The 19,128-nt window shown below is 32.9% G+C and overlaps 1 protein-coding gene across 1 annotated transcript in view; it reads right to left on the reverse strand.

The window, feature by feature from the left end:
- IPO11 (importin 11) overlaps positions 1 to 19,128 on the reverse strand; it is a gene marked incomplete at its 5' end in the record, with an annotated part of 180,137 nt that overhangs the window by 82,727 nt on the left and 78,282 nt on the right. The window contains 4 exons of the mRNA XM_079703593.1: positions 4,156 to 4,269; positions 4,592 to 4,687; positions 15,136 to 15,216; positions 15,654 to 15,733. Coding sequence (XP_079559719.1) covers positions 4,156 to 4,269; positions 4,592 to 4,687; positions 15,136 to 15,216; positions 15,654 to 15,733 — 371 coding nt within the window. The remainder of the gene's footprint in view (positions 1 to 4,155; positions 4,270 to 4,591; positions 4,688 to 15,135; positions 15,217 to 15,653; positions 15,734 to 19,128) is intronic.

Genomic DNA, 19,128 nt, shown 5'->3' on the forward strand with positions numbered 1-19,128 from the left:
GGACTTATTACAATATTTTTAAATTTTCAATTTTAAAAATCAAAGAGGAGGGAACACATCCTAACTCATTCTATGAGGCCAGCATTATCCTGGTAATAAAGCCCAACAAAGATAATACAAAAAAGAAAAGCTACAGATCAGTGTCTCTTACGAACACTAATACTTCAACAAAGTACTAGTAAACAGAATTCAGCAACATATTAAAGAGATTATACACCATAACTAAATGAGATTTATTCCAGGAATGGAAGGATGATTCAACATATGAAAATCAATCAAGATAACACACATTAACAGAATAAAGTATAAAAAACCCATGATCATCTCGATAGATATAGAAAAAGCATTTAACAAAATTCAATAACCTTTCATGGTAAAAACAGTGAATAAATTAGGAATAGGGAGAAAATATCTCAACATAGTAAATGCCATATATGAAAACCCAAGATGAACATCAGACTGAATGACAAAAGACTGAGAAGATCTCATCCTTTAATATCAGGAACAAAACAAGGATGCCAAATTTCACCACTTCTATTTAACACAGTACTGGAAATTCTAGCCAGAACAATTAGGCAAGCAAAAGAAATAAAATGCATCAAAACTGGGAAGGAAGAAACAAAATTATCTGTTTCTAGATCATATGTTCTTATATGTAGAAAGTCCCAAAGATTCTTCAAAAAAAACTGTTAGAAAATATGAATTCAGCAAAGCAGCAGAATACAAAGTCAACAAAAATCAGTTGCATTTCTATACATAAGCAATGAATAATCTAAAAAAGAAATTACAAAAACAATTCTATTTTACTACCATCAAAAAGAATAAAATGCTTAGGAATTAATTTAACCAAGGAGGTGAAAGACTATAATGAAAAATATAAAACACTTCTTATTAAGACATAAATAAATGGAAATACATCCCATGTTCATGGATTGCAAGACAATATTAAGATGTCAATACTACTCAAAGCAATCTACAGTTTAATGCAATCTCTGTCGAAATCCCAATGACACATTCTGCAGAAATAGAAAAACCCATCCTAAAATTCATATAGAATCTCAAGGGACCCTGAAAAGACAAAACCATCTCCAAAAATATGAAAAATAGCCAGAGCATTCACACTTTTGGATTTCAACATGCCTTACAAAGCTTTAGTAATCAAAACTATGTGATAATCATATAAAGATAGACTTATAGACCAATGGAACAGAATACGGAGCCCAGAAATAAACCCTTGCATATATGGTCAAATGACTTTTGACAAGAGTGCCAAGATCATTCAATGGGGAAAGGACACTTTTCAACAAATGGCACTGTAAAAGCTGAATAACCACATGCAAAAGAATGAAGCTGGACCCTTATCTCATACCATATACAAAATTCAACTTAAAATGGGTCGAAGAGATAAATAACAAGGACATACTGTAGAGCACAGGGCATTATAGCATTATCTTATAATAACATTTAATGGAGTATAATCTGTAAAAAATAATGAATCACTATGCTGTACACCTGAAACTAATATAATATTGTAAACCAACTATACTTCAATTGGAAAAAAAAAGGGGGGGGTCAAAGAACTAAAGGTACAACCTAAAACTATAAAACTCTTAAACAAAAAAACAGTACAAAAGCTTCACTACACTGAATTTGGCAATGATTTCTTGGATATGGCACCAAAGGCATAAGCAATAAAAGGAAAAAACTAAGACATACTGAACTTCTTGAAAATTAAAAAATTTTGTGCATCAAAAGATACTATCAACATAGTAAAATAGCAACCCACAAAACTGGGGAAAATATTTATAAATCATGTATCTGATAAGAGATTAACATACAGAATACATAATTAACCCTAAAACTCAACAACAGAAAAACTGTTTCAAAAATGGGCAAAAGACTTATAGACATTTCTCCAAATAAGATACACAAATGGCTATCGAACACGTGAAAACATGCTCAACACCACTAATCATTAGGGAAATGCAAATCAAAATTACAATATGAACTCATACCCTTTAAAGTGGATACTATGAAAAACAAAAACAAGTGTTGGAAAGGATATGGAGAAACTGGAACCCTTGTGCACTGTGGATGGGAATTTAAAGTGGTGGAGCTATGTGGAAAATAGTATGGTGGTTCCTTAAAAACTTAAAAATAGAATTACAACATGACCCAGTAATTCCACTTCTGGATATATACCCAAAAGAATTGAAAGCGGGTCACAAATAGATATCTGAGTACCCATGTTCATAGCAGCTTTATTCACTGTAGCTAAAATGTGGAAGCAACTCAAGTGTACACTGACTAATGAATGGATAAGTAGAGTGTGATAAATATATACCATGGAATATTATTCAGCCTTAAAAAGGAAGGAAATTCTGACATATCCTACAACACGATGAACTTTCAGGATATTATGCTAAGTGATATGTTAGTCACAAAAAGTATGATTCCACTTATATGAGGTACTTTAGAGTAGTCAAAATCACAGACATTGAAAGTAAAATGGTGTTTCCAGTGGCTACAGGGAGAGGGTAATGGGGAGTTATTCTTTAATGGATATAGAGGTTCAAGTTTTACAAGTCTGAAAGAGTTATGGAGAAGCATGGTGGTGATGGTTGTACACTGTGAATACGTTTAATACCACTGACCTGCACACTTAAAAACAGATAAGATAGTAAATTTTATGCTATGTGTATTTTATCACAAGAAAAAAAACTGGACAAAAAAATTTAACAGCGTAGACAGCTTTTCTTTCTCTTCCCACAGCACGATGGACAAAACTCTAACATAGTATTTATAGTAATATTACAAAATTGCCTGTTTAAGTACTCTTTCCCTTAAAAGAATACCATCGGCTTGTCAAACCAGGTGTCTCCAGTGTCTAGTGGAGAAGTGCCTATTGCAGGATGTATAGGAGGCAGCAGAATGTGGTCGCTGAGATATCAGCTCTGAAGTGAGGTTGCTGGGGTCTGCATAACAATTCCATCATTTACTAACTAGCTTTGCAAACTTGACCAAGTCACTAAATCTCTCCAAGCCTCAGATTTCTCAGGTGTGAGATGGAAATAAAAATATTATTATCCATTGGGTTGTTGTGAGGAATTAAAATAATACATAAAATTTATATTGTTAAATATATTGTTATTATTAAAACCACTCAACAGATTTTGCTGAACTCAAGTGAATAAACTCTTTAAACTTTTAACATTATTCCATCACAGTTAAATTTAATGAAGCTAATGAAAAATCTGTCCTGCCTATTCATCAAAATAAAGTCTAGATTCTCTAATTAGGTTAGTCTAATTCTGGAAAAACTATATACATTCTACAGTATGCACTTCCTTACTCTGGATTTTCGTTAAAAGTGGAAATGGTAATACCTATTTCAGCCACAAACCAAAAGATTTCACAAACTGCCCCTCCATTCTAGAGATCAGTCAAGTACATTCCACCTTCTACATTTTATAAATCTTAACAGATTAATGACTTAAGACATAAAAACCGTATTTTAATATAATGTATGTAGTCTCAAGTAACCAACTCACTTAATAACCTATTCCATACTTACTCAGGTGGTTGGTTTCAGTTACAGTATATTTTTAAAAAGCTTCTGCTGAAAAAGTCATTTCCCACAATAATGATGACAGAAACTCATTGCATGGCATTAAGAACAAGTTCATTAAGGAAATGAAACAAAGGCAGTACATGATTATATGTAAAGTATTCCTGTTTCATTTTATGTATGAGTTAACAAAAACTGCAACCATAACAAATCAAAATTCTATCCTATGGCTAAGCAGAATAAAATTGCCTATTTTGAGAGAGAACAAAATTTAAGTTTCAACTGCCATTCACAGGTTTCTTTCTCCTTCTCCCAAATTATAGTATCAGTACAACTTATTAAAGGTTTAAAATAACAAAAATATTTATTTCAAAATCATCTGTTTGTTGAAAGTAATTCTATGAATGACTCAACCATGTACTATTTCATTTTGTATTCTTGAACATAATAAAATTTGATTCAGGGAAATAAATAAATAAATAAAGTTTAAATACTGCAAGACTTTTATAGACTCATTATTTCACAAAATTATTTCCAATCTTTATTTGGATAAAGACCTCCTTCAATTTAAGTAAATTGATTCTTACCTCCTGATTAAATTTATGTGCCATCTCATTAAGTAGTGAGGAAAAGAAACTAGTGTTTTGTAGCAGGACTCGACCCATAACGCCGAGATACGTTGACATCACTACAGGATACCTCTGTACAATTAAAATACAGCATATGTAAAACTGTGTTATGGTACAAGTATAAACAATTATAAACAATCATTGACAAAGTAACAATCAACGGGGATATGAAATAACAATATTCTTCTTTATACTGCTTCTTTAGAATGAACACCAATATTGCCTGAGTTCTAACTAAATATATACGTCATACAAGGTAATATATATGTATTATGTACATATTTATATGGATTATATATGTGAAGAAGAAATAATTTTCCAATGAGTAAGGAAAATAATTAAAATCGAACCCTAGAATCCAATACTAACTTTAGAAGCTTAAGAAAAATCTTACCTCCCCTTCTATAATACCTCTGAAAACACAGGGTAGAATTGGTTGAAACATTTGCGGGCTTAATACTGGGTTCACTTTAAGGGCATTTTCCACAACCTAAAAACCAAAATGACACATTGGTAATGCTTAATAATGCAAGTCACTGCTTTATGCAAAACACAGGTAAAGAAAACAATGTATTAAATATCACATATATACAAGTACATGAAGTATTCAATATTCTAGACACACTTTTATAAGATAATCCATTAAAAATTACAATTCGATTTTAAGTATATAATATTTAGACACAGTTATACATCTTACATAGAATTATAACTAATCCCATTTTGATAACAGATATGTTGTTAATGTACTTCTTATCTTTGCATTTTAAATAACAACCCTTATAAAATGTTAATGTCTGTTTAATGTTTTATAATGTTTAATGTTTATTGTCTTATTGAGGCAATAAAAGGCACTTCAAAAGTATTTTAATAGTGAAAAGGGAAATCAGTAACAACTACACTCACTATCCAAAAATAAGTTTACATTTAAATTTATCCATAAATTGGATGGAAAAGGGCATGTTGCATATATACTGCATATTTACTAAACGAGAAATAATCTTATTTTATTTAGAATACAATCATACAGATTATTAACCATGCACATTGTTACAGATGAAACTTTGAAACATAAATTACTTTTATCTGAGTGAGATGGGCTCCCTCTGTAACAAAGACAGGTAGCATGAAATTCAAAGTGGGGTGGGATTTGTTTGTTTGTTTGTTCCAGGGTTGGGGTGGGGGGCGGAGTGAGGAAGGCAGTGGTCAGAAAGCAGCAGTGAGGACCAAGAAGAAACGTCCATACTTCTAGCCCCACTGCTTGCAAGGTAAGAATGAAAGCAGACACCATTTGAGAGGGTTGTGGGCAAGTACCAGTCTCAAGGCAGAGCCAGGTTTCCCTTATAATGTCCAGCAATGTTTCTCAAGACTGACTACTGGCATTCTGAGTGGGACAAGTGTTTACTGTGCAGGACTATTCCACCTATTGAGGGGTTTTTAGCATCTCTGATCTCTGTTCATTATGTGCCAATGGCATGCTCCCAACAACAATCAAATACACCTCGTGCATTTCAAAACATTCTCAAGGTAAGCAAACAGTACAATGAATGACAACATCCTCTAATTTTGTGCAAGAAGTAAAAGGAATGTGCAAAGAAAAGTCCAAAAATACAATAACTTTTACTGTGGGCCAAACACTATGCTATCTAATAAGAAATACAGGATAATAGATATCACGGTTCCTGGTTAAAAGCAACAGGAGATGATGAAATTCAGAACATGATTAAATCTGACCTCAAAAAGGTTTACTTTGTCAAAAAATTAGATTTGGAATAGAGGGGGAAGGTGTAGACAATCTACCCAGAGGCAGATGTCACCAGACATTTTATCTATGAATGGAAAGTAAGGCCATCTGCTGATTGTTAGACACACTACAACTTCATTCCCTCCTAAAACCCCACTAAACTTATATAAAAAGATTCTAAAGGGAGGGGGAATAATTTTAAAAGGACAAAAGGAATGAGAGATGAATATTGGAAGGTACAAAGAAGAAATTCAAGAGGTAACTGACTTATCAGATGAGAGAAAGCTGAAATCTAAGGTTGCAACAGAGAAAGCTGAGAGCAACTCCATGCACATCAGATGTATCTTCTCCCTACCTCTCCCCACCAAAAACCACAGGAATTAGCAGAGCCATGCATCTTTGGAAAGGAGGGTAAAGGAAAAGCTAAAAATAAGACAGGTTGGAAGTCTACTTAAGAAACGGATTGCCAGATATTCCCTAATCTGCATATTTGGGCAACTGACTTTTCCCCACCCCAGGAGAAGACAGTATATTTTCTTTAAAGGGTCTAAAAGAGAGACTTTCCAGACTAAAGGGGCCCAGGAGTGCCTGGTACTAACTAAAAAAACCCTATATCAAGGCACATCACTGTAAAATTTCAGAACACTAGGAAAAAGAAAAAGAAGCTACAAGCTTGGGGAGGGGGAGCAAGGTGGGGGAGTTAGCATGGCTCTGAAAGAGACTTCTTCAAGAAAATTGAAGTAATAAAATCCTTATGGGTCAATGTGTCTGAACATATTAAACAGAGACAAGTGGCAGAGAACTCAGTGCACTTAAAAAATTACACTAAAAAAATTATTAACTCCAAAGATTACAGAAGTTTGTGCAGAAAAGGAAAAGTAATCACATATTTAAGATTATGACTTTTAAAATGTAAATTCACTGAAATGTACCATTCAATACAATCCAGCTGTCATTATGCATTTTCTTTATATATAAAGGTACAGTGTGTAAAGGATTCACTTATTTCAGAACTAAAATGGAGTCTTTGTATTCAAAAAGGTTAGGAACCATAGAAACGATGAGATCCTTTCTGAAAAATTATGCAGGAAAATGCCACTATCAGACTTGGAGGCAAGGACTGTGGATCAGAATCAAGAGAAAATCAGAAAGCAGAGCTGATCAGATATAAAAAAACAATTGAACAGCTGACCAGAGGTGAAGAAGTCTGGGATTACTCCTAGTTTTCACATTTGGTCAATGGGTACAATCGTGATGCCGTTAATAATAGTGAGGCTTCACTTTAGACATGGTGAACTTGAGAAACCTGTGGGAAAATCTGTATGGAATGGTCTTATTTCCACACACATAACAATCTATACAGTCCACTTTCTAGGGAAGGTATTGCAGTTGTGACCTAAAAGTCAGAGTTCACATTATGACTATTTCCATAATGAAGAAGGTTCTTTCATAATGATCAGAATCCTACCAAACGTTTTGATCAGCGGCACTGCTTTCACTTCTAAACAAGATTTTGAAAAATGCATCTAACGATTTCAGTGGTAATAAACAATTTTGTATATTTTAAGTGAAATGCACGTATAGGCAGATGGCCAAACATGTCCAAGAAGGAAATAACACTAAAGACAACAAAAGCAATAATAGGTAGTTTATTAAAAGGTAATTTACAGATATTGAGAGAATTTAAATCATAATTTACTCTTCTTGGGGGGAATCATTATGTTCTCAGGGATTTTAACATGTTTGATATGCTTTAATCCACTTAGTTTAGTTTTGTTTTGATGCTCAAACTGTCCCATTATTAGGCAGTGGGAGCTCCTTCAAGTCGACTCTTGCACCCTTTTGAGAAAATCCCACCTTCTCTTCCTTCTGGCACAAGGAGAGGTCCCCAGTTTATGTTGTTGTCTCTCTTGCCCGAGCTCTGGAGTCAACCAGCAGGACACAGTATTTACAGACCATAATCTAGGTTCTGAGGTGCTCACTGCCACTGGATTGACACTGCTTCTAGGTCTTTGCTTACACAGATTTAGGAAATTTATTTTTCTCTTCCTGAGAAGTATATACCAATAATTCATCAAATTCAATTTAAGACTATAGCATTTTATATAACTTCTTTAATAGTTCCATCCTTCTTCCCTTATATTGAAAAATCCCAGATTCTAATAACCTTAACTTATTTGCTTCTAACTGCTATGTACAAAAATGTCCACATATGTACATATGGGTTTCAAAATAATAATACCGATATTACTGATAACAATAACAATACTGAAAGCAATTTATAATTTCCTTATGTTTCTTTTTGTTCTAATGTTATATCCCACCAGGGAGGTACACGTAAAATACAATGTTACTTGAAATATTCTCAGATGACTTATGCCACCAACATAATAATAGTTAGATTCAAATGTTTCCTTTTTTTTATGTTTAGAACTGCTTTTACTTTATTATTTTAAATCATGTGAAACATCCCTATGGCTTCAAACCCTAAAGTACAAAACATACATCCTGAAAGATCTAGCTTGCATTCTCTGTCCCTCTTTCCCCTACATAACTACTTTTCTTAATTTGGTTTATTTTTCCATTGCTATCTATGCTGAACTCTTCAAATACAAGAAAACTCTAGACACTGTTCCTTGCTTAACTCTAAAACTGTATACAGAAGTCATCTTCATTGCTTTCTAAGGCTGCACAGTACTCCTCTGTGTGGCTGAATAAGGTGCAGTACCGCCTATCATCCAATCACCTATTACTAATTATTTTTATCAGCATTTTGCTATTACAAATAGAACTTCTTAACTTTACTTTCAATCCACCCCCTTTCTGAATATACCTGAAATAGTTTAGAAACAGACTATGTTTTTATAATATAATCCCTGTGAAAAATGTAGGCTTTTAGTTTGTGCCTTACAAACAATTTTTTTGATTTAGGCTGACATTGCATACAAAGTGGTTAAGACCACAGATGCTTAAGTCAGAATGCCTATGTTTATAACGTGGCTCCAATACTTACTAGCTGTGTGACCTTGGACAAGGTATTTATCTTTTTGTGATTTAACTTCTCATCTGTAAAAATGGGGGAAAGAACAGTACCACTGTCACAGGTTTATGTGAGGATTAAATCAACTCTATGCTATGTGCTTAGAAATGTGTATCATATAGTAAATGCTAGTATTAGCTATAATTATTACAGAATAAATTATACCTTAAAAATATGCGTGCCAAAAAAAAAAAAAAAAAAAAAAAAAAAAATATGCGTGCCATCTTAAATAAGGCTTATCACGGTGAATAAAACCAACATGGCTCACTACTGCTTAATAAGACCATGATAAAAAAGATAATTTCTAAACTCAAATTGGTATGCATACATATGGATAAATTTGAAATTAAAAAAAATGTTAAATTTGAGTATTTTTAGAATATAATTGTATTCATATAGATAATTTGTTCCGAGTCACAGAATACAATAAAGCCTATTTTTGCTCTGAAGGCAGACATACTTGTCTCTCTATCCAATTTTCATAACATTGTAATTTTCTGCTTCAAAGAACAAAGAAGTTGTTTCCAGATACTGTCAGAAATTAGTATAACAGTGACACTTAGTCAAAAATATATTAAAAATGTTATATTGCATACTATATTAAGAAACTATATTAAGTATCTGAGACGTATTAAAAAATGGAAAAAAAATGAGCCAATATTAAAAACTATTATAACTTTATTGGAACTCTGAGAATAGGAAAATGCCAAAAGTGTTGATAGTCCTCTCAGCTTTCAAGTACAAGCATAAAAGTACCATTATCCTAAAATATTCTTTTATATTAAAAAAACATAATTTATTCATGATAATTAGTATATTTCTAGTATTTAACATCCATTTAATAAACAATAAAATTCAGTTTCTGGGATTTCAAATCAAATACAGAGGTTTAGCTACAGCAATGTTATATAAAAATACAGTCTTAAACACATGTTATATAATTCAGGTATTTATATCCTATTTATGACCCCCTGGCTAGCATACTTAGAGAGAAACTGGTTTAATGTGTAACGCATGTTAAACGTTACAAATATTTCAATGTATATTTGGATGGTAACTGATTTGTGCTGAATCATTCAATCAAAAAATATTAGGCACAACTGGGGGACAAATAATGACATTACCTTCTCTCAGTTCAAGGAAAAAGGAGAAACAAATAGATTTCTTTCTAGCAAAATTGTAAGGGTAGTGTTGTACATTATATAAATTTGGAATTTTCCATAATAAAATTTTTAAAAGAGCAGGTTATTTTGAAAAGAAAGAAAGAATTTAAAACAATTATTTTTAAAAAGCCAACTGAGATAACATGGTTCTGGAAAAAGAGTAAAACTCTATCGCTGTGCAAATCATCTACTTAAGTTATAAAAAATTTAACTAATGTATTATTTTAAATAAACATTTATTTACAAGGGATGGTCAAAGGAAGAGTTCCCTGGTGGTCTGTTTTCCCCAAAAGGGAGATTAAATAATTAGATAACTATATAATTAGATTAAAACAGCCAACACTTGTATTAGCTGATTACATGTTAGGCAATGTTACAAGTGCTTTATACATATAAGGTCATATAATCCTCACCACGACGTGAGGAAGTATGTAACATTTTAATCTCCATTTTACAGATGGAAAGTGAGGAGCAGAGATTAACTGGTTCACCTCACACAGCTGTGAAGTAGCAGGGCTAATATTCTAACCCTAGCAGTTTTGCTTAAGTCACCTGCTAAGTTACACTAGGTCTAATTATTTTGTAAGAATATAATTTAAAACAAATAGTAAAAGAAAATAAATATTCTCCTTAGGACATATCCTAAAAACTTGCCTCATTTTTCAGATAAATTTCACAATCCCACTCCATATGATTCAGAAAAAGTTGTCTTTCAATAATTACTTTATTAATAATATTGCAGAAAAGCAGGAGGAAAAAAACACTTTCAATTCAAATTTTTTCTGGTAGGTGTTTATAAACATAAGAAACAACCTTTTTTCATCACTTAGAATTTATAGATTATAATTTGTCACAGGGATTTCAGATAATATATAGTTACAGATTATTAGAAATCATATAGTACAACACCTTATATAATAAATAAGAGAATTTAAGTCCAAAATGTACTCAAGAATGTATAAGTAACACAGCTGGGTGTACAAAACCAAGGCATAGGTCAAGGAGAGAATAACATTCCAAATGCAGTTATTACTTACTAAACTTAGGATCATGGAAAAGCTTACAGTCTAGTAAAGGAGAAAAAGATAAAACACACACATATTGAAAAATCTACAAAGGCAACATCAAAATGACACGACAATTTTCTCTCAAATTTCTATTGCCAACCAGTTATTCCTCAAACAGAATTAAGTCCAAAGTATCAATTCCTTATATCCCTACTTTCAGAGAAGAAATTATCACCAAGGCAAAAGATGAAGTTGAGATTCTGTAAGATAGATGGAAGTTCCTCAACATAATTATAATTGCCACTATATCAGTTTGGTAAGGGCATAAATGCAATAAAAATTCACAAAAACAGTTTAGCAAATAACATGTCTAACGTTACTTGCTTGTAAGCTTTGGAGCTAGAACACTTTGAAATCAGTACAGGTGAGGATTGATAGACACATGGCGGTAGGCTAGGTCTCCAATATCTGGGGTCTTGACAAGCCACACACACAGACTCCTGTTATTACTCCTTCAGAGCCCACAAGCTTCTCAGTAACAAGGGCATACATTTCCATCTTTTACCCCCTACTCTAAAAAAGAAACTGAAGAACCTATGAAATTAAAACCAGAGAGTTCTGCTGTATTTTCACTCTATATTTACCCACTTCTTAGTTTATAACAATATTTTGGATTTAAGTTTCCATTGTGATTTCAAATATAAAACAGCAAATCAGAGAGTGTAAAAAATGTAATATGTTTGATAAATAATCTTTCTGGGAAAAATCAGAATTTACCAAAGTACTATTTATTTCAACTCTTGTTAAAAGCCTTTACTTTACAAGATTCCTCTTACAAAGTCTAAGACGACATTCTAATATAACTGAATCATTCTTAAATATCAACCTAAACATCTGTAAGATAGAGTTCATTTAAAAATGAATACTGAGATGAATACTACTCAGTCCCCTCTCCCTCCTCAATAAGTGCAGACGTACTAATCATCCTGTAATGTTCCTCTGCCTCATAGTGACAGGTAACAGGCAGCTCTGAAAATCTTGTCTTTTTATCTGGAAACACCAAGGTCATATGCCAGTTTCTTACTCTCTTCACCTAACATTATATCTACAGCTTCAATCACTACCAGTCTTGCCAGCTCTCTTAAAAAACAAACTCTTGCCCCTTCTACATATGCTCTAGACTCAAAATCCCAATCTCCTGTATCATTCTGGCGCCATCTTCCTTTCTATTGGGTCACTTTCACCTACAAAATCTACTCAGATCAGATTTTCCTCACTGCCTCTCCACACACAAAAGCTATCTTTTTATTTTTTAACAGTAAATTCTTGTTATGGATTGACTTGTGCCCTGCCCCCTCAAAAGATATGCTGAAGTCCTAATCCCAAGTACCTGTGAATGTGACCTTATGTGGAAACAGAGTCTTTGTAGATATAATTAAGTTAAGATGAAGTTATTATGGTAGGCCCTTAATCCATTATGACTGGTGCCCTTATAAGAAGAGAAGACAAAGATACAAGGAGAATGTCATGTGACAATCGAGGCAGAGACTGGAGTGACGCATGTATAAGCCAAGGAAGCCAGAAATTGCTGGCCACCACCAGAAGCTAAGAGAAAGGCATGGAACAGATTCTCCCCTAGAGTCTTCAGAGAGAGTATTGCCCTGCCAACATCTTGATTTCAGACTTGTGGTTTCCAGAACTCTGTGAGAGAGATAATCACTATAAATATTATAAATCAGTTCCTGTTGTTTTAAGCCACCCAGGTTGTGATACTTTGTTATGGTAGCCCTAGGAAACAAATATAGTTCTTAATAATATAATCATTTTCTCATCACTTTATAATTTAACACTTCAGTAATCTGGCATATGAACCCCTCCAATTTATAGACACTAAAGGTTTTAAATAACACCATTATCCCCACCCTCAACAAACAATTCTCACAGTATTCTCTCTGTTCTTATTTTTATTCACTTCTCTGCAATATTTAACACTGTATTAATCTAATTCACCCTACTAGGATTGCCAGAATTAGCAAATAAAAGTACTATGTTTTATCTGGTAACCCTAACCCTACCAAACACTTAAGACCCAGGTCCCATCTCAACCCCTTCTCCCTGAAAAACGTTCTCTGCAAAATGCTGTGTTTGATGACCACATCTATACTCCCAGAGTAACATAAAGCCAATGGACAGCAATGACTCACACTAGAAAGTACTCATGAAAATCACCTAGGGAACTTTTTAAAAAGAAATACTAACATCTTATGTCCTACCCAAATTTTCAAAAAGTTCACCAGGTAATCTGAGATACCTCTAATCCAAAACAACATAACACACTAAATATGGGCTGATTGTTTACCTGCCTCCTTCCCCCAAAAGAATGAATCACTCAAGAGCAGAAACTGGTTTTTCTATCACATATGCCTACCAGAACACACTGAATACCAGTAACAGGGGTTGGCAAACAATGCCCTTGGGCCAAAACCAAACTATATGATTCTGTAAATAAAGCATTTATGGATACAGCCACAGTCATTAATTTACATACCACCTATGCCTGCTTTCAATCCGCAACAAAACATATAAATAGTTGAGACAAAGACTGTATGGCCCACAAAACCTAAAACATTTAGTAACTGGTCCTTTACAGAAAAAGTTTGCTGACCCCTGACCTATATGGTGAATGACTGAATAATCAGCAATGGTAGTAAATGCAACCAATTTGAAAATCAAATTAACATGCATATTAACACAGATATCTGGAGCTTTAAATGTGCATACATGTGTATAATGTCCAAAGAACAGCACATAAAATAGTGTAATGCTTGAATAAGTACCAACTGATGATTACTCTTATTGGTTATTATGAAAGACTTTACTGCCTGCACAAACTTATACCCACTTAGTCCCCCAAAATGTACTACGGGTTGTTGCTATGATTATTGTGGTTAACACATTTCTTACAATGAACCTCTTGGGCAAACACTTTTTCATTTCACTGGGAGGAAATCAAATTGTTTTTAGGATCTAAAGCAATGCCATAGTTTTCACACAAAAAAATGCTACTTGGTTAAGCTATAGTAACACTTCACCTAACCAGCTCTCATATCTGACTTAAAACATAGCTAAGAAATTAGAAACAAAAAAGAGATGTTTTTAACAAAGTACACCTTCTCACAAAATCCATACAAAATATGTGTGTGTGACACATATGAAGATATATTTATATATACATTTATATTTAAATATACACATTTGATACTCCTTTATCTTTAATATATAGATATATAAACATACAACTCAGAGACTGTTGGTTCTTAATTATACACAATTATATAAAATATATAAAGATAATATATAGTGATTCTATAAAGATATAATGCATAAAGATTAACTCAGAGCCCATGGATTCTTTTTTTGTTTGTAAGGTTTTTTTTTAATTGAGGTATAATTGACATATAACACTATATTAGTTTCAGGTATACAATATAATGATTCAACATTGGTTTTTAGTTTTACAGAGTCCATACAAACTTGGTACTCTAACTTCTAGAGCCGATCCAAATTAAAAGTACCAAATTATAGTGGGAATATTGTGTCCCAAAAGCAGGCTAACAAACTGGACAGGTGAGAAGTATCAGATGTCACCAGGCTTTGGATAATTTATAAAAGTTTTTAAAGCCTTGCTACACAAAGTGAAGTCTCAGGATGAGGGGGGACTTTGACTGGGGTCCCATCAGCAGAAAGTTAGTCAGAAATGTGGAATCTGCATTTTAACAACATCCTCAGGTGATCTATATGCACAATCAAATTTGACACCCCTGGTCCAGAGGTATTAGACCAATTTAATACAGCTGAAAGAAAATATTCTGTCTAGAATTACTCTTCCCCTTCTTGCCCATCATCTAAACCCAAACGAAGGTCCAATTTCACAAAATACAGATGGAGAATTTACAACAATATTCATTAGAAAGATGACAGTACCTTTAGCACTTGAACTTGACCTTCTGTAGTAATTTCGTTTAGCAGTTCACAAAAGGACTGACATAGACCTACTGCATATGTCTGAAATTCAATGAAAAGTCAAAATATACATATGAATATATCTGCAATATCAAAAAAGGTATAAAATTAAATTGGGGACCCATTGTAATCTACTTGAGAATCAGATACTAAAGCTCTAAGCATATAAAATTTCAATTAGAACTCTTTAGGAAAAGTTTAAGAAATAAAAATACAGTTTATTGCTATTCTAATTTTTGTAGAAATATAAGGATATATTTACATGTAGAGCATATTTTCTATGTTAAATAACATAATTCATGAGACTACATCACATCTGCCCCACAGTAGGCAATGCTTATGACGTTTTTCCCCCCTTAAAGTAATAAATCAATCTATTAAATTTGGAAAAGGTTTCAAAATAAGATTGCTGATTTCAAATAAGAAACAATCAAAATAATAACTATATAAATTTTTACAATGCAAAAACTACAACATACCTGTAAAAATTCTGTTGATGATAAAAAGATATAACCATTGATGATCTTAAAGCAGGTTCTGAGACTTTCTGAACTTAGTTCTGCCAAAATAATAATTTTTTAAAAAAGAAAAAATTAATTCATTGTTCAAAATCCGTTTAAATGAAGTGACTTATTTAAAGCTAAGTTACATGCCCTTCTTTACAAATCTTTTCTGAATGCTATTCAGATGGCTAGTATATAAATATCTATCTAAAAACTGGCATTAACCTGTAACAGTGCTTTCCCATATACCTCCCACTAGTTAAAACAACTTAGAAAATACGAAGCTCCCTTTTCTTTCCTTTCAGAAAATAACTACATGATCCAACCTTGCATTTCAAACTAAATTTCTAGTACCAGCATGGCAAACGACATGCAACTGAATCATTTTACCATCATATTTTGGTATCTGCTTAAATGGGTTCACTCAATAAGCATTTACTGAGTGTCTATTGTGCTGGCACTGAACATGCTACCCTACTTACGAAAAGAGTCCCTGTTATACTCCGAAAAATTATACTGTGTTTAGATATTCTCAATTCTTGGGCTTTGTTCTTCAAATCCACTCCTCTATGAAAAACCTACACATAAAAAATCTTCTTTAAAATGTTATTACCAGAATAGTATAGGAAAAGGATATTGTTTTTAATTATTCTTTTTCAAGGGCAAAGCAGAAAACTTGTTAAAATTGAAAATGATCAAATGTTTATGCAGTGTTATTTTACATGTCTTATCACATACAATAATGATACAATAGAACACAGATTACAGATGTATATAATTATACAGATCAAAACATGACCCCAAAATATCATCTATATCTAAAATCTTTCATTCTGTATTGCTACTATTTTAGAAATCGTATTCACTTCCAATAGGACAGATTAAAAAATGTTTCCTGGCAAAAGCGTAGGCCCTGGGTTCTTACCTAACTCATATCCTAGCAAAGTGAGAAGATATTCTATTCAGGTGAGAATTACCCATACACTTTCACAAGAAAATGACAATCCCACTCAAAGCTCAAAATGTGTTTTAAAGGCATTATTTTCTATACTTTAGAGATTTAACATATTAGTTTAAAATGAGAATGTAGAGGGGACAGAAAGTAACCAACTTGTTACCATGCTAACAGAAGACATAAAAAGAAATAATAAAGGCTGTCACCTAAATATTTTTCACAACAGAAGTAAGACAAAATCTCAGGATAAAGGGGTAGGCCATTACATTGGATAAAGTTATTCTTATGAACAATTCACATGTCCTTTTCTCCTCAAGGAGCAAGTCCAGTCAAGTTTAAACTTGTGCACACTGTTTAACAGACCAACAATGAATAACAGACTGTTTGGCAACCACCGTTTTGGCAACCACCGTGATAAATAAGGCAGAGGGTCTACATTTAAGTGAGAACTTAGAATGGCTACATTCCAGGTATGTCAGTGAATATAATTTCTAAATCACTACCATCTAAAATTTTAACAAGATCTATGATGAAGGAGACAATATTTAAGAAAGATTGATTTTAAAAACCATAGTACCAGGACTTCCCTGGTGGCACAGTGGTTAAGAATCCGCCTGCCAATGCAGGGGACATGGGGTCGAGCCCTGGTCTGGGAAGATCCCACATGCCACGGAGCAACGAAGCCTATGCGCCACAACTACTGAGCCTGCGTTCTAGAGCCTACGAGCCACAACTACTGAAGCCTGTGCGCCTAGAGCCCGTGCTCTGCAACAAGAGAAGCCACCGCAATGAGGCCCACACACTGCAACGAAGAGTAGCCCGTGCTCACCGCAACTAGAGAAAGCCTGCGTGCAGCAATGAAGACCCAATGCAGCCAAAAATAAATAAATTTATTAAAAAAACAAAAAAAAACCCTGAAAATAAAAACCATAGCACCCATCTCTTCTTACAGATATTTTAAAAGCCATTTCTAGATTAATTTATATAAGCAAATAAGCAATTAGGTCACTTCATACTGTTTTCCATGCCTCCATCATGCCAAGGACAACTTTTACTAAATTTCCTAAGGCATGCTATCATCAGCAAATATTAAATACCGATAGTAAAAAAACAGTCCTAAAATTAATAAATTTATCTATTTTAAAGTATATTGAACATTGTTCATTATATCCATGAGTCTAGTAAGGCTCCGATAAAAAATTATTGTCTGGTCCTAGTATCAGGAAGAGCTGACCATACAACAGATCTGTATTTATTTTCAGCCCTGTGAATAATTTAATTCAAATGTTCTCAACCATGGGCAATTTTGCCCCCTAGGGGACATCTGGCAATGTCTGGAAACTCTGGTTGTTAAAACTAGCATCTAGTGGGTTGGGGCTAAAGATGCTATTAAGCTTCCTACAATGATCTAAACAGTCCCTCACAAGAAAGAATTACATGGCCCAAAATGTCAACAATTTTGAAAATCCTTAACTTCAGTGATCAAGTTTTTCTTTCATAGACAGAGAGCTCTGATTCAAATCTGTAACCCATCAAAGTATCTAGTTATGCTGTGTGCACATATGACTTATATTTATTAGTTTAATTATAATTTATATTCCTCTGTTTTTCTCTATTCTTTGGCTCTTATTTTTAATTTCTACTTTCATGTTACATTTTACTTATTCTTTTAAATCATACCATTTAATGTTTATGTTTGGAAATGAAACTACAGTAGTTTCTTCTTTTATTTCAAATTCTGATAAAATATGAAGGCTAAAATGTATAAAATACCCTACACATCATCAAGATGTCAGGTGGGAAAAAGTTCCTTCCAAATTAGAAAAGTTTTATTGGTCAAGGAACATTAGCTTGGCACTTACAACAACATGGACAAGAGTCAGTCAGGTGTTTATCTTTTAAGTAATGAGAATACTGAGAAAATCAATACCATAAAAAAGATTTAAAGGATTTTAAAAATAAGCCTTTAGAACTAAATTATTAGAATTAGTTATAGCCTATGGTTCTACTTACAGTATCTCCAGTTCTACTTACATTTGGGGAAAAGGATATGAAATGAATTTTAGCCTTGGATTTATTCACACTTAATTAACATATCCTAAAAATCATTAACTTAAACACCAATATTGCTGGATTTATGTGTTTTAAATGAAAATGAGAAACTTCCAGCCAGCAGCTTTATTTCTACTGGGAAAAAAATAATAGCTATCATATTCATTAAATAAATGTTTAAAAATCACTGATCTAATAGGAAAAAATGTTTTCACCTTTAAGAAAAGTGAGTATTCATTTTGATCTATATTCTTAAAAGATTAAAATAAATATTCTCGTTATATTTCAAAATAAATTTTAAAGCTCACCTGAAAGAATGTATATGCAAAAAGCTACATATCAAACAATATTAATTAGTTGTGCAATACTCAAACAAAAATAAAGGTAATACTGATGTCAAGGTATACTAAACATTCACAGATATAATTTGTATACAGAATTTTT

Source organism: Hyperoodon ampullatus, assembly GCF_949752795.1.
Source record: "Hyperoodon ampullatus genome assembly, chromosome: 4".
Taxonomy (NCBI): domain Eukaryota; kingdom Metazoa; phylum Chordata; class Mammalia; order Artiodactyla; family Ziphiidae; genus Hyperoodon; species Hyperoodon ampullatus.